This window comes from Talpa occidentalis, unplaced genomic scaffold (genome assembly GCF_014898055.3).
Source record: "Talpa occidentalis isolate TD23 unplaced genomic scaffold, MPIMG_talOcc4v2.1, whole genome shotgun sequence".
NCBI lineage: Eukaryota > Metazoa > Chordata > Mammalia > Eulipotyphla > Talpidae > Talpa > Talpa occidentalis.
The window spans coordinates 30,919,138-30,935,882 of record NW_026555331.1 but is presented as its reverse complement, the minus strand read 5'-3'; the positions used below and the strand labels follow the sequence as shown (position 1 = coordinate 30,935,882).

The following is a 16,745-nucleotide window of genomic DNA, read 5'->3' as shown; positions in this document are numbered from 1 at the left end:
AGAAGCAAAATTATTTTAAATGTCGGGAAAAAGTATTTATAACTTAAAAACTTGAGGCAATGAAGTATTATGAAATCTCTTTATCTTGAGACTAGCAAATACTTATGTAACAACATGAACACATCACACTATGGTAAACATTAAGGTGCCTTTCCAAGGGGTCAGTTAAGTTTATGATGATATACACTCCCCCATAAAAACAGATAAACAAAACCTCTGAACATTTCCTGTTCTACCAAAATAAAAAATTCTCCAAATTGATGGGGAAAATCAATTTTGCCCACAACTAAAACCGATGTGCTACAATCTTATTCTTTTCTTCTGAAAATGCTCGTAAGTATGTGATGCAGAGACAATGAATTCTCTCACCCTCCCACGCTTCTGACTGTACCCAGTGCATGTATAAATAAATAAATCTTAAAAAAAAAAAAAATGAATAAAATTCCTAACCTTTAACATCTAACATTGTGCCTGACACATGGTATACACTTAACAGGTTTGTCTACTGAAAGAATAACCAGGCATGTTAGCATTTTTTCTTTTGAGTAATAATCAGTAAATTCTTATTTTATCTTCAGGCAAAGAAAGTTAAGAAGAATCAAAATCTTCTTACCCACAGTCTGGAGCTGGACACCACCTACAATCAGGATCTGCAACAAGCCACCGTCTAAGCATAAATTCTTCATATTTTTCCATCAAGACATTATCACTTAATATTAAGCGAATGTCATGGGGATTAAACCGTTCAGTACATTCTGGGCAACTGATATTAACTCTGCTTTCAGAGATTTCTATCCTTAGATATTGTCGCAAGCAATCCACACAAGATCTATGATGACAAGTCATTATCTCAGGAAATCTGTCTTTAGAATGCCGCAAAAGGCACAAAGGGCACTCTATAAAGTCTCCAATTTGTTTGCTGATGGAAGTTAATCCATTATCAGAGGTATTTGTAGAGAAAATGGAGTTCTTATCAGTACACATTTCAGAATGTATACTTTCAATGCTTGCAATTCCATCCACCCCGCCATTTAGTTCCCTTGATTTACGTTTGTTATCCTTTTTCCTCCGAAACAGAGAGCCTATTGAAATTCTTCTCTTTTTGGGTGCCTTTTTTACTGATGGCAAGCTCACAGATGAAGCAGAAGACTGAAGATCTCGATCTGAACCCATTTGCCGATGTAAACTCATGTCTAAAATGTTCGTAGAATTGAGTCAGGGTCTGTGTTTATACACAGTCCTTCATTATATTTAGAAATTAACACCTATTTCTTGTTCTTGCATTCAAGTGGGTCATGATGTAAGAAAATCTTAACTTGGTTCCTCAGAAATTCTTGAAATAGTTCAACTTGCAGGAATCAGTTGTCATAGATATTCTGAAGAATAAAAAAAAACAAGATAATTGCATTTTCTGTTTTCATTTATTAAAAATAAACTTACATTTTCACTAAGAAATTTCAAACAGTATGTTCTTTAACCATAAGGTGTTTTTATGTTTAAGGAAAACTTATTGAGTAGTTTATCAGAGAAAATAAAACTAATGCTAAGATAAAAATAGGATATTCTTGAATCTTAAGACTCTGAATCTGAGCTGATTTTTATTAAAATCTTGCACAAAACTTTTGATGATTATCACTCAGACCTCAATGGTTCCCCACTGACTTTAGTGTTTCTGACAATAAAATTACATGCAAACACAAAGAGTTAAGTTTAGCTTACACAATCTTGAAGAAGAACAAAGTGAGTAAAAGTGTAGGTATTCTTATACTGGCAGATATAATGGCTGATTATTAAAGTTATGATAATTAAGAAGACAGTGTGCCATATCACAAGGACAGATACAAAGACCACTGCAACAGAAGAGTCCAGTAAAACAGTCCCAAACTATATGTGAATACTTGATTTATTTCACAGGTAACATTGCTGAGCACTAAGAATAGCCTTCAAAGAAAATTCAAAAAACAACATGGTACATGTTTACTGGTTACCATCCGAGAAAACAAACTTGATCTATAGTTTGCCCCATACATAAAAATCAATTCCAGATGGCTAATAGAGCTAAATGTGGAAAGTAAAACCATAGTTTCCAGGAGTCAGCACAAGAGAATATTTCAATAAAAAGATTTCTTCAACACAACATTCAAAAACACTAACCATAAAAGACTGATAAACTGGACCACAGTAAAATCAAGAGACAGTGTTAAACAAGTGGGAGAAGACATTTGCCACATAAACTAATAAAGGACCAGTACCCAGAATATGAAAGAACACTTAAAAATCAGTAAGACAAAATAGACAAGCAACAGGAAAAGGGGTAAGGGATTTAATAGGCACTTCACAAAAGGAAATGAAAAGTGCTCAACAACATCTGTCATCAGGGAATATACACAATAAAATCACACTGAGATGTTACTACCCACCCAGCAAGATGGTTAAAATTCAGACTATGCTTCTAAGTGTCAGCAAAAATTTGGCATGCTAGGTTAAGAGTGTAAAATAACACAACTACTTTGGAAAACTGTTTAATATTATCTACCAAAGTTGAATATACAGGTATTCTATTATCTCCTTATATTCCTAGAAATTAGTGCACAAGAGAAATGAGTGCACACATCCATCAAAACAGATGTATAACAATATACATAGCATTTGCTATAATAAGCGAAAATATTGGAAACATTCCACATCTTCATTAATAGAATGGATAAATGGCAGTCTAGTCACATGCTAGTGAACTAGAAAGCAGTGAAAATGAACACACAAAACAAGAATAAATCGCACACAAAGGAATACATACTATGTACTTTCATTTAAATAAACTTCAAAAATAGGTAAAATTAATCTATGATAATACAAGTCAGAAATGTAGCTGCCTTTTGTGGGGAGGCACAAAGGGAACCCTGCCATGTGTACTGGTTACAAATGCATTTTCATTCTGTGGTAAATCATTAGCCCACACTCTCATGATAGTTATACCACAATTAAAGGACAGAGAAGAAAACTGCTTTTTGAGTTCATATCCAGACATATATTTCAGAAAGTCATACTGATTTTCCAACACTAAATTTAGAAAAACCTTTCATTCAGGCAGACTTTATTCATATCCATCAGTTTATATTTTCCCATTATTTACCCTTAATTTTGAGAGAACTATATATAGTGTAATGGTAGGTTTTGTTAAAATCCTATGTATTTTATTTTCCTTATGTTTTATTTTCTCCATTTAAAAATGCTTTCTGTATGTGGCATTCAAATACTCATATCATAGAACAGAACTGCAATCTTAAGGAGCTTGTCCTAAGAATTTATCACTTAAAAATGTTAAGTCAATGTGCTTATCTGGTATCACCCAGAGTATTTTTCAAAATATGCATGTATAAGAAATTTGATAACCATATAATTTATTATCCAAATGAGTACTTTGTAAGAGTAAAAGGCAGTGCTATTAACATTTTAAACTAGGATAAAGGGGCAAAACTATAACATATGGTCATTATACTTAGAAACTTCTAAAACATACCTCAAAGAAAGATAAACAAATTTGAATTCTAAAAATTTAGTATTTCTCTATATGAAGCTATATAATACATTGATACCATGAAGAGAAAAAGATAAGTTAGGTTGGCCTCCATGATGTTATAGTTATTGGCTTATTGGGAATATACTCCACCCCCCCAAAAAAAGATGCTAAAAGAATTTAGTTACGGAAACAGAATAGTAAAATACAAGTAGACCCCTAACTGTATACTTCCAACTGAGTATCCATAAATCATAAAGAAGACACTTTCTCTAACACCCACGTCACAAGAATTCCACTCATCAGCTAATGACATCACGAGAACTGTTTCTCTTTCCTTTTTTCCCAGTCTAGTACAACTCCAACAAGTAGCTAAGACATGCTGCCAACTACTGCTAGACACTTTTATCCTCCTGAAGGAAATGGTTGGATAATTGGTTTTATTGCTGGCACAGAAGCCCCATTCATGACCTTTTTAGGTAATTCTATTGAAAAACAGCACTTAAAGTTGGTACTGAGAAGGACAATGACCTTAACCTACTTACCTAACTTCCTTAGTGCTTATATTGCTCAAAAGTCTTTTTTCCTTTCTACCTCTTGAGGAATGTGTTAGGAATTAAGAAATAGGGATAGCGAAAAACAAAGGTATTTCCACAATGTCACAAAGCTTTGTGGACCAATATTTAGTAAAAGTGCAGGTAACTTTGCATTGATGCTATTTTTAAAACTTTGTAAAAATCACAGTGGTTGAGCATTCCAGTTGAAACATATAACCTTGTATTTGCAATACTGCTTTAAATGAAAATGTGTTATAAATTTTAAATACTCATATACATAGGTTAGATAAGGACAGTCAGAAAGCTCAAATTCATGTAAATATTAGCATGTTTTAAGAAAAGCTTTGTCAGTGTACTACAAAAAACCAAAGTGTTCTCAAAGAGGAAATGAAGGGCAAGGTCAAAGAACCAACAAAAGTGGCAAAGTACTCAGGAGCCATTGCCACCGTTTGGACTGAGGGAGTAGATAGGGAGCAATTACTAGAAGGAGTTGCCCAATAGCAGCCTGAGGAATAAATATCTTCTCTGTCCTTTGGCTTTCCATTGTCTCACACTGGCTAAACCCAATGAGAAGCTAACAAGGGAGCCCTTAAAGGTCAACCATCTGGGGGTACAGAAAGGCAGAAAAGTGACAAATAAAAAATATCCAACACTGGCTGTATACAAAGAGAATTTGGGAGCCAAGAGCTGGTTGAACTAATTTTAGCTATAAAATACTAGCTAAGATACATTTGAGTCTGTTATCTCCACTACAAAATATGGATGATACTATTCATGTCAAACAGATGTCATGAAAATAAAATGATATTGACATGTGCTAAAAGTACCTAATAAAACCTGGCATATAGTGTTAACTGAAATGAAATGTATGTCAAATTTTGCATCCTATTACCTCACACAATAAATAACTTATAGCAGGTGCCTAATAAACACTGGTTAAATAAATTTTGATACCAAAAACATGTAAGTGGAAGTGAGGAACTGAGGATTCTGTTTATATCTTACTTTTGGTATATGCTATTGCTGTGTGATCCTTATTAAATGATACAATGTTGTTATATCTAGTTTTTTAAACTGTGGGGAAAAAAAAAACCCTTTATCCCACAGAGCTAATTGATAAATAAAACATCTTAAATATCTTGACACTATACAACTTCAAGAACTGAAGATTTAAAATATCCCACCAATAAACCTCTCCTACCCAAAAAAATTTTAGTAGCATCTAACAGACATCCACCTGCCTAAATGATTTAAGACTCATAACAGGGTATACTGAAAATGTAGAAAGCAGGCAAAAAAGGTAGCAAACAATAAATAAATTACTTTCCAAGAGAAAATTCCACTACACTTGAATGTTTTTTTGCCTCTGTTCAGATAAAACTAGGTTGCTTCTGTTACTTCTCAAAAAAGCTAAGGAGAAAATCCAATAATTTTGTGCTTTATATTAAATATAAGAGCACAGAGTATCTATATTCTAATTTTAATTTATTTACCTGATCTATGACATCTAGATGTATGGCACCTCCAAAGCATGCCATGTGATAGAAGTATATGACAATATTTACCATCACTGTTGGAAGTTTTTTTTTTTGAGTGAGGAAGGAATGAATTCATAGAATTCCCAGCAGTTTCTATAGAGCACTAATTTTGGCCACTAATGAGACACTTCTCAGAATTTGTTCCCATCATTCAGCAACACATGACTGTACTTCCTTATTTTTTTTTTTCTTTTTTTACCATACTGTATCTGATCTCTCTTTCTGTCATCTGTGTTAGACAGTTTAATACTGTCCCCTTAGCCATTGAGGCCCGGTTCATTCTTATAATCATTTTCCTCATTTTTTACATAGGCAATTTGATCTACAAGTTCACCAACTTTTTTCCTCTGTCATCTCTAATCTGTTAAATGCATTTAGTGAACTTTTCAGATACTGTACTTTCCATTTCTAGAACTCATAATTATTTCTCAGTTTCTATTTCTTCTCTGAGATTACCCATTTGTTCAGTTATGACCATGCTTCTCCCTTTCAGTCCTTGAAAATATTATAGTTGCTTTAAAAGTCTGTTCATTTGAGGGGAGGAGGTCTGCTAACATGGGGGAGATGGGTCTTGACATTCAGTTACATTTTCCTGATTTTTCACATGCCTACAAATTGTTTATTATAAATTGGACATTATGGATGTTATATTGTAGAGTTTTTAAGAGAAATAAAACTCTGGCTGTTAAACCACTGGCTAATAAAGTTCCACTTGTACAGGTTTAGCATTATTTATTTATTTATTCATTTTCAGGAGGAGGTTATAGAAAGTACAATTTGGTGAAAATCAAACACAATTCTGTACTTTGTAGCTGAAATTTCTAGCCAGTATTTTCAGCTTTTAACTGCTGTTTTTTTCCATTGAGCTTCTGGGGATTTCCCATGTACAGCTCAGGGGTCATCTAGGTATCTGAGGGTAGTTTATTCATAAACTTTAGGGTAATGCTACCATAACTCCCTCCTTTCTGGGATTTATCTACTCAATTTCCTCCAACTCTGGCAGTCCCAAACTCCATGCCCTCACTCCCTGAACCAGTAAGATTCTGGCTTCCAGTTTGATTTCCGGCTTCCCTGTGATGCATGGATTTTTCCTCAGGAGGAAAATTTGGGGGAAAACATTTGGCAATTTTCCAAAGGCTGTCTTCATGTAGGCTCTGAGATACCATATATATTCTGGAATTTGTATATGATGCTGTCACAGGAAATTTTAGCCTAAGTTTAAGTATGCATTTCTATCTCTAAAATATAACCAATTACTGTACTGTATTAAAAAAAAATCATTAAAAGATATTCTTGAGTTATCTAATACTGCACCTGTAACAACTAGGAATAGCTAAATTTGTTAAGTTCCTTGCCTTTTCATGACAAGTAACATGCATAAAAATTAATTCATTTATTCTTTCCTCAAATATGATCAGTGCCTATCATATAACTAGATACTCTTCTACGTGGTAGACAATAGTGAACAAGAGAGACAAGGTCTCTGTCCTGTCGAACTTCCATTCCAGTGGATCAAAACCAAACACTGAACAATCAAGTCATTTCAGACAATGTCCCCAAACAATACTATGAGTGACTTTGCTAGGATCTAGATTATAATAAAGTCACTCCCTCTTTCCATTGCAAAATTTAAAAGGAAAAATACCTTGATTTTATATTCAGGCATATATAATCCCATAATCTATACAAATATTTATCAAAATCCATATTAAAGCTTTCTAACAGGCTATATATACTTTGATAACACTACTTTTCATAGTGACAATGGTTTTCCAACACCATAAAGAGCAGGCAATGTAAGTAGTACAAAAAGGAATCACTAGTTATCTAATTAGTTCTCTAATGTAGAGAACATTCATTTGCTCACTGTGTATAACTTCAGAACCAATACTAGTAAATAAGAGCTGGAGAAAATGCCTAAAACGACACTTTTTTGAGCTTTGCTTTTCCTCTTGTGTTAAAGGTTTCTAAGGCAGTGAGAAATGGAAATATCTTGTAATCTCTCCTATAAGAGAGTTGCAAATGACAGCCTCTCAAATTTAAATATGGCTAGATACAACTTAATGATCTATTTATTAAACATATCAACAAAACATAGTTTCACCTACTTGAGTTTTCCTATGCCTTTGTCTCTGCCTGGAATACTCTTCTCCATCTTCTCTGTTTATCTAAAGTTCTACTCTGTTTCAAGGCCCAACTCCTATCTTATAGCCACAAATCATTCTGCATCAATACAAATACACTACTAAAAATTACCTTGTGCTTTTATATATTAGTTTACAAGATTCTAAATACTTCATCTAAATGCTATGATTCTTTGCTAGAATGTGGAAAAAAGGTTAAAGAGAGTTACGAAGATCAAGACTGCGTATATATGATGTGCTGATTATTTTTTAAAAGGATGATCAGAGCTCACTGAACAGATGATATTTAACCAAAGACTTGAATGAAGTAAGGGAGTGAGTCATGTGGAGATCTGGGGGAAAAAGCATGCAAAGCAGAGGGAACATTCATTGCAAAGACCCTAAAGTAGGCATGTGCCTGAACAGCCAAGAGGGCAGAATGTGGCCAAAAAGGGAAAGAATAGAAAACAGGGCAGAAAGTAATGTGACCAGGTTGTGTAAGTCTTTATAGAGGCCACAGTTAAGAATTCTGGCTTTTATTCTCAAGAAAATAAAAAAAAAAAGAATTCTGGCTTTTATTCTAAGTGAGATGGGGACATTTTGGGGACCTCTAAAAAAAGACAGCCTAGAAACTGGTATTTTAAAAGGGTAATTCTGGTGTTAAGAATAGAATGGGGGGGGACCTCCCTGGTGGCGCAAGGGGTTGAACACCACACTATGAGGCAATCCGCAGCCTCTGCAGCACAGCCTCTGCAGCACAAGTTTGATCCCCGGCCAGCCAGGGAGCAACCCACATGGCGTGGTATTTAAATCAGTCTGCCTGTTCTGCTCCCTGCTCTGTCTCTGGTGAATTCTCTCACCACCACTACCCTCCCCTGGCCCCAATCTCTGGCCTGTACCCCAGCTCTTGTATGCATAAATAAATAAATCTTAAAAAAAAAAAAAAGGACAGAATGGGAAGGAGAGTAAGACTAGTAGCATGGAAAACAGCTTAAAGGCTGTTTTCAATAATCTAGGTGAGAGATGACAATCAGTGGTGGTAATAAGGATATGTTTTGACACATGTTTTGAAGGTAGAACTTGTAGGATTTCCTAATGGATTCCAAGAGGATTTTGGTCTGATTAACCAGAAGGCTGAAGCTGTTGACTGCCATGGAGAAGCAATGTGAAAAGAACAAGTTTTAGGAAGGAGCTAAGAACAAGAGTTAATTTTCAAATAGTGAAGTTTGAGATATCTTTTTTTTTTTAAATCTCAGGTGGGGATATATATCCACATATCTATTTGGCGTTAAGGGAAAAAGTCTGACCTAGAGAAATAAATTTAGAAATTGTTATTTGCATGGTGTGTAAAATCATAAGCACAAATGTAGTCACCAAGGTATTAACTACAGAAGGATAAGGACTGAGCACTGTGGCATTTCAACAGATAGAGGAAAGAAGAGGAAACAGTGAAGGAGCTAGAAAAGGTGGAAGGGGAACCTTTCAAGAATTATAAAACCTGTTGGTCTATCTCCATCAATATAAACTATACCTTAAAAAGTACAAAGGGGGCAAATTGGGGGAGCAAAGGAGTAACAGAGAGAAAGTAACAATCTTAGAAGATACAATCTAGGCCTGCTGAGACTTGAGAGTACTAAGACACTTCCTCTGATATTTCCACTAAAGGATTAAAGTTCTAAAGGAAAGGCTGTCTATTCTGATAGTTTCAATCCAGGATATAAAACCAAGATAAGCATAGATATTTGGCTTACTGGAGACTTTTCACTGTATATTAGTTTCCTGTGGCTGCTGTAACAAATTACCACAAAGTGGGTAGCTTAAGACAACAGAAATTTAATTTCTCATAGTTCTGCAGGCTAAAAGTCCAAAATCCAAGAAAAAAACAGTTCCTTTTGGGGTTGCAAGGGAGAGTTGGTTAACTCTTCCAGCTTCTGGTGACTACATGGATTGCTTGGCTTATGGCTACATCACTGTGATCTCTGACTCTGTGGTCACATTTCCTCCTCCTTCTGTGTGTCTGCAACCTTCCTCAGCTTTTCCCTTATAAGGACAACTTGTCATTGGATTTTGTACTCACTCAGAAAATTGAGGATAATCTCATCTCAAGATCATTAATTCAATTACATTTGCAAAGACCCTTTTTCCATAATAAAAGATTAGGATATGACTATATCTAAGGACATCAATAAAGTATGCTACATTTATGCAAAAAGTCAAGGCATATTTAATATTCATCCATAATAAAAAGCAGGGTTTTTTTTAATTAAAGGAATAACTATAAGGAGACATCTATTTGATTTGACTATGTATTTGATTTGTCTGTAACTGCTTAACAAGTAACTACTGCCACTCCTTGGTTTGGATAAAAGAATTAGTCATTGTACTATGTATCACACATCCTGTGGGGATAGGTTTTCTAAATAATTATTTTACTTTTTCTACTAACACACACTTACCAGTCCCCATGCCCTCACCTCTTTCCAAAAAACCTTATTTCATGATTTTCTTTCCAAAAAACCTTATTTCAAGAATATCTATAAAAGAAGTTCTGTTACTTATACAAACAAAACTGAAGCATAATTTAGCTCAGGCAATACTTAAAATAGATTAGAGGTTTAAATCTGGTGCTGGAAGTAACCTACTCACCCTCTTGATGTTACAAACATTTTTATTGATTTACTCCTTGTAACTGATGCCAATGTGGGAGGTAATAGGACCCTCTATGTGCAGTAGTCTCTTTTTTTATATTGAGACTTCTATGACAAGTTACTAATAGTGAAAAATCTCTTTTATTAACAGTCCTTCCAAGCAGTTCAGTGTTTCAAAAAACATAATTTATATTAGTTTAATGAAAAAGATGATAGCATATTCTGCCTCACTTTATACACAGGGAGAGAGTGGGCGCACTTTCACCTGAAGGAGAGCTGATATCAGGTATCCTCACTTTTACTTCAACTTAGTTCAATTCCATATGTGGTTCTGCATGTCATCTCAAAAAACATTAATCAAAGAAAAATTATCAAAAAGGTAAGAATTTCTGTGGAAAAGAACAAATGTCATACAAAGTGCCCCAAGAGTAACATTGTCCAGTACAAACACATACTGGATCAAAACTTACTATGAAGAATGTAAAGTCACTCATTCAAACATATTGACATAATACTTTGGATATGCTGGGTTACATAAACTATATAATGAAAATTAATTTCACTTGTTTCTATTTACCTTTTTAACATGACTAACAGAAAATCTTAAATTACATTTGCAATTCACACTATATTACTACTAGATAACCTGGCTGTAGAAAAAGTTATAAAATAGAGGCCTTATGTTATACATACTGTATTCAATTAGCAGATGCTTATTCACCACCTATTATTGTTAGGCTTTATGCTAAGTGCTGAGATCTTGGGAGTAAACAAAGAGAACAGTTCTTGCCATACAGAGTTTAAATTATCTGCTATACTTTGCACATTTCACCTATATTACCTCATCTGTGATAAGAACAATTTAATTTAGAATATTTTTACCATTTGGGGGAGCAAATGCCTATACCTGACTTTGAGATCATGGAATATATAAGAGTCATACACTGTCTATTCTTGTGATAATTATTTAAATTATTATGCCATATAATATGTACTCAGAAGTCTAACACTATCACATTCCTAACAGCTTCTTCTGGTTTCTTCTTTTCTCTAATTACTTAGTTCCTTCCTTATGGCTTACCTCTACCAGAGTGTCTCCTCAACTGGCAACCTGCCTGCTCTTCACATTACAGAAGAGCTATTTATACTTTCAGGGGTCTTCAGATGAGGACAGAGGTTGAAAAACTGTTAAGTGTACACAATTTTAAGGGGCCAACATCAGTTCTGGGGGCTCAAGACTGTGTTTTGAACTTTCTTGTGGACTGAAATGAAGTTGTGAGCTCAAACAAATAAAAAAAGGTTATTGCTGAGCAGAATTTTGTCTCCTAATTCAATGCACAAACTTACTTGAGGATTAAACATTAGTTTAGTTCTGAGGCTTTCACATTAAAACAAACAAACAAACAAACAAAAAAACTCCCAAATAAGATTTCTAAAACAAAGTAAAATCTGCAAAATGATTTTAAAAACAAAATAAATAGTATCAACAGGACAAGAATATATAATGTTTTAAAGGCTAAAGGTATATATAGCTTTCAAGAAAATATCAATAAACAAAATAACTGTTTAGGCCTTACTGACAGCCTAAAGAGAAAAAAACAAGCAAAAACTACTTTATCAACAAGTGTTAATTTTTCCCTTTTCAGTACACGAAGTATTACTGTACTATTGAGAAACAAATGAAACACCCAAGTTTTAAACACCAAAATGATTTCATTGTCTTTTTTTTGGCTGAAGTCTACCACTATCTGAAATACAGATGTATTTAAGTAAAGGAATATTATTCCTCAGTCTTTAGTTGTTGATGTAGCTATATACATGGTTATTTGTCTCTGTCAAAGAACGATCTTTTCATTAAAAAAAAAAAAAAAAGGCTTGATTGGAGGGGGGAAAATTCACCTAAATTTTCCTTTATCTAAGGTAAAGTACTTCATATTTGATCCTTTTGGACTTTCATTAAATTGCTGAAGTCACGATGTCCTAGTTTGCCAAATACAATGCATATACAATCAAATACACAAATTCAGAAATTCAACTTTTCTTTGGTCTTCATCCACAAATGGCCTAATTGCATGGGCCTGAAATGATAAAGAGTATGACTTATGACAAAACTAGCTTGTATTTGACAATCAACTGTCTTTTGAGAGAAACAATAACAATTTTCTAGGATTTCTTCAAAAACATGTGTTGAGAAAAACCATAAGGAGGTAATTTAGTGTAAATGCAACAAATTTATCTTCATCTTACTGTGTGCTTACACTTAACTAGGGATTTTTATGTGTTACCACAAATATTTGTCTTCTCTCTCCCTCCTTGGAAAGCTCACTTCTCAATGCCCTTCAGATTAAAAATAAAAATGTAAAAGGGGTATGATCAAAAATAATTTCTGTGATTAAATGTATTTAAGGTAAAAATCAGAATCTATCCTATACACAAGATTCTTACAAATGTTAAAAGTTTGCTTCAAATTACCTATATTTAATTTCATTTAACAACCCCATAAGAACAAACAACAACTTTCAATCTGATCCCACATTAAGATGAGGTAACCCAATGTCTTACACTGACAACTGCAAAAATATTACTTTATGACTTCAGCTATGTTTAGATTTGGTTAGTGCATTTATCTTTCACTAAGATGCTACATATCCTTATAAACAGATACTAAACTTAGTATTTGTCATATGTAGGTAGAAAAAAATATAGTTTTATTTAGTCAAGTAATAGCTACCCAAATTCTACAAATTACCACCAAAATTAAAAAAGAAATTCCAACACCGGTTAAATGGCAGTAATGTGGACAGTCTTTACATATAAAAACTCTAATGATCTACTGAGGCATTCCCCAAATCAAACAGTAATATTTCCAAGTAGTACTATTTGAAGACTAGAATCGGGTTGTGTTTCAACTCTTAAAATAATGTTGCAGTTTGAAAAGGATCACTGGAATCCTTCTGGAAGTCAGAGGTATTGAAAAAATACACTAAAATTAGTTGCCAAATATATTTTTTCCTGAAAAGGACACCTTTCCATAACATTAAAATCGTTTCCTTGTACACATGAAATTTAAGCATCAGTTATACAAAAACCTCAGATATAAGCTTCCATTATTAAAAAAGAAATTAAACAAATAAAAAGGGGTGGGGTTTTTTGGGCTGCTGTTGTTGCACATTTTTTTTTTTAAGTCCTGAGAATTAATTCTAAACCTTTACCATCCCATGGAATTGCATGTAACAAGGAAAGAACATTTGAAAATAAGAGTTAAGAATACATCATCGCCATTTTCCAATAGACGTATTTACATTTTAACGCAATTCAGACAGCTGGGTGTTAAGGAAGCACAAACAGACAAATATGGTAATGACTTGAATTATAAACAGAAGTGGGAAGATGCGCTTTAAGAAAGGTAATGGCAAAACCGAAAATGAAATTTAGGAGCGGTCAGACTTCATAGAACCAAACGGTCAAAAAATCTAGGTTAAAAGAAGTAAGAAAAAAAAACTACAACAATAGAAAGTCACGTTCTGTCTTTAAAAAACAAAACAAAACAAAAAAGGAATAAAAAGGGAAGGCCATAAACATCTTAAGGTAATGGCCAGGGGAAAGGACTGCATTATGCCTCCACTGTTTACTAACATTTAAAACTGGCATTTACAGCCGACACCTGGGTTTGAAAACGGCAGCGGTTAGTACTTGCACATTCTCCTTTCCAACCTCAACCCTTCTGCTCACAGAACATTCCGCAACATTTTGAATAGAAAATAGTAACCAGGACAAAGTATCATTCGTGTGTGTCTACCTTCAGAGGCCAATGGGGGAAAAAAAAAAAAATTAAGACCTTTCTTTCTCCCATATATAGCCTTAAACACACTCTATCCTCTTTCATTTACTGCTCTTGCTGTGGGGTTAACGAACCCTAAACTTCTTTTTTCCTTTTCCCATTAGTGTAAATGGGGAGGGAAAGACCAGGGCAGAGATGAACCCAGAATTAAGAAAAACCGGAAATTAAAACAGGGGCATCACTTACTGCGCGAAGGCGAGATGAAGCGTGAGAAAGACAATCCTGGAAGACCCCCCAATAACGCTTACTGTCACCCCCAAGCCTACTCCATTTTTCGTGCGCGTTTCTGATTTGGAACGGCCGTTCTGGCGACGACCCTTCCCCAGTGCGCGCCGCCCTTGTCCCCGGCCGCCGGGCGGGGGAACACTGGTCCCGGTTCCGAATGTGCAGCGAGGTCCGGAAATCGGTCCCGTTACAGCGGGTTTCCCCGTCAGGAACGCGCTCCGCCCCCGCCGCCCGCGATGTCACCCGCTCCGGGGGCCGGGGAAGCCGAGCCCGAGCGCAGCGCCGCCTCGGCCGGTCCCAGCCCCGCCGGTCGGCCCCCGGCTCCGCAGACGGCCCGGGCCCGGCGCACGGGACTCGGGGCGGATCCCGCGCTCCGCTGGGCTCGCGCGCCCAGGGGGCGCCAGCGGCCGGCCGGGCCGGGCCGGGCCGGGCCGGGCCGGGCGGGCGGCGCGGAACCAGCCCGAGGCCTGACCCTCCGCGCCGGCCACGGCCCCAGCCGCCGCCGCCGCCGAGCACGAGAGGGGGCGCCTTTCCGTGGACTCAGCCCGTTTCAGCCCCGCGGAGCGGCGCGGGGTCCAGGCCGCGCCAGGGAGCCGGGCTCGGGCACGGGAGCCGCCCCCGCCCTCCCGCCGCCCGGCGCCCGCGCGTACCTTCAGCTCCGCGGAGCGGCGGCGGGCGAGTAGGCCCATGTCCCCGCGGCGGCGGCGGGAGCCGAAGGAAGTCCGAGGGAGGGTCCTTCAGACCCGCCGGGGCGCTCCTCAGCTGGGGCGGGGAGAACGGAGAGGAGGGGTCCAGACGGCGGCTCGCGCGAACTCCTCCTCCGCAGTTCTGTCTTGACGGCTGTTCCCGGGAACCGGCGCCGCAACTGCCATTCTCCCCTCGCTCAGCCCCCGCTGTCCCCGCCCCCCTCCCACTCCTTCCTCCGGCCCCCGCCCCGCCCCGCCCCGCCCCGCCTCGCCCCGGCCCGGCCCTCCCGGCCGCCCCGCCCGCGCGCCGTGCGTCATGGCGTCACGCCGACCCGGTCCGCCGCGGGAGGCTCTGGGACGCGGGCGTTCGCTCGGCGCCCGCCCTGCTGGGCGCAGGCTGCTCCCCGTGTTCCCCGGAGCGTAGCCCGGCTTTGGTCCCCAGGGGGTGAGGGGCTTAGTCGGCCGTGATCCGACCCGCCTACCCGCAGGACTTCCCCGGCGCGGCCCGCGCTGTAGGGCAGGTGTCTTCCGACACGGGTGGCCATGGCTGGTGGTGCTCCTGAGGTGAAGGGAGATTCCGGGCTTGGGGATCCTGGCTTTGGGCGGTGCCCTTGCCATGCATTCCTTTGTGCGCTCTCGGGTCACCTGCCCCATTGGCAGCCCCAGGGGGAGCAGGGCCGGGGCGTTTCAGTTTCTGACGTTCCCCACCTTCCCCCCGCCCCCAAGCGTCCCCCTAGCCTTCCTCCTTTAGAGTTAATAGACCTCAGTCGGCCGCCCTGGCTGCTGGGAGCGACGCTGCCACAATTTAACGCCTTTATATGAGGGTTCAGAGAAGATTTTCACGCACATCTCCCCCTCTTATCCCACAAGACAATCAGAATTATTTCAGGCCTTATTGATGCATTCTGAATTACTTTCTCCAGCGTTTGTCCCATCCCTTCATGGTCTTTAAGCCACTCATAACTACCTTTGAATTTTTAACCCGAACATAACTTGTTATCGGTTTTTCTCAGTTGAATAAACTTATTGGGTCCAGACCAGGTCCAGTCCCTTCTAGTGCATTTCAAGATTTAGTGCATTTCACTCTTTCATGGAATTCTGAGACACGGGATGTGATGCATACTGGACAGAATGTCCATTCACCCTTTGTTGCTTAAACTAACTTTCAATTCTTGTTTTAGTGTGTCTGTCTAAATTAGAAACAAACCAAAGAGCCGTGGTCTTTCTGACTGTACTTAGTGTCTTCAGCAACCCAGCAAATGTTTACCAATTAGAAAATTAAGCCTAGGCAGTTTAGATCTAAGTATCTTTAACCAAAAATGAAAGGATGTAATGATGACTAGTTTATTTTCAGTTCTTGCAAGTTCTGTATTTCATTAAATGCTATCTGAAGGCTGTCAACAATTTGATCGATAGGATACTTCAAACCTAGTTTGTGCAAAAATAGTAAATTAGTGTCTGTGTATAACAGGACCCATAGATAATCCTTCTTAAAAATATCTCAGCATATTAAACAACATTTCAAAACAAACAGGGCGGGGTTGGAAGAGAATTTTCAGTCAAGGTTGAGCAGAGTAAGAATTGTCTCGCATTCGGTACAATTGTCATAT

The 16,745-nt window shown here is 37.9% G+C and overlaps 1 protein-coding gene across 1 annotated transcript in view; it reads right to left on the bottom strand.

Moving 5' to 3' along the window:
• RNF19A (ring finger protein 19A, RBR E3 ubiquitin protein ligase) overlaps positions 1-15,332 on the bottom strand; it is a 45,678-nt gene extending 30,346 nt beyond the window's left edge. Inside the window, 4 exon segments of the mRNA XM_037503225.2 lie at positions 614-1,208; positions 1,211-1,262; positions 1,264-1,376; positions 15,100-15,332. Coding sequence (XP_037359122.1) covers positions 614-1,208; positions 1,211-1,262; positions 1,264-1,284 — 668 coding nt within the window. The 5' untranslated portion in view covers positions 1,285-1,376; positions 15,100-15,332.
• Between the last annotated feature and the right edge of the window lie 1,413 nt (positions 15,333-16,745).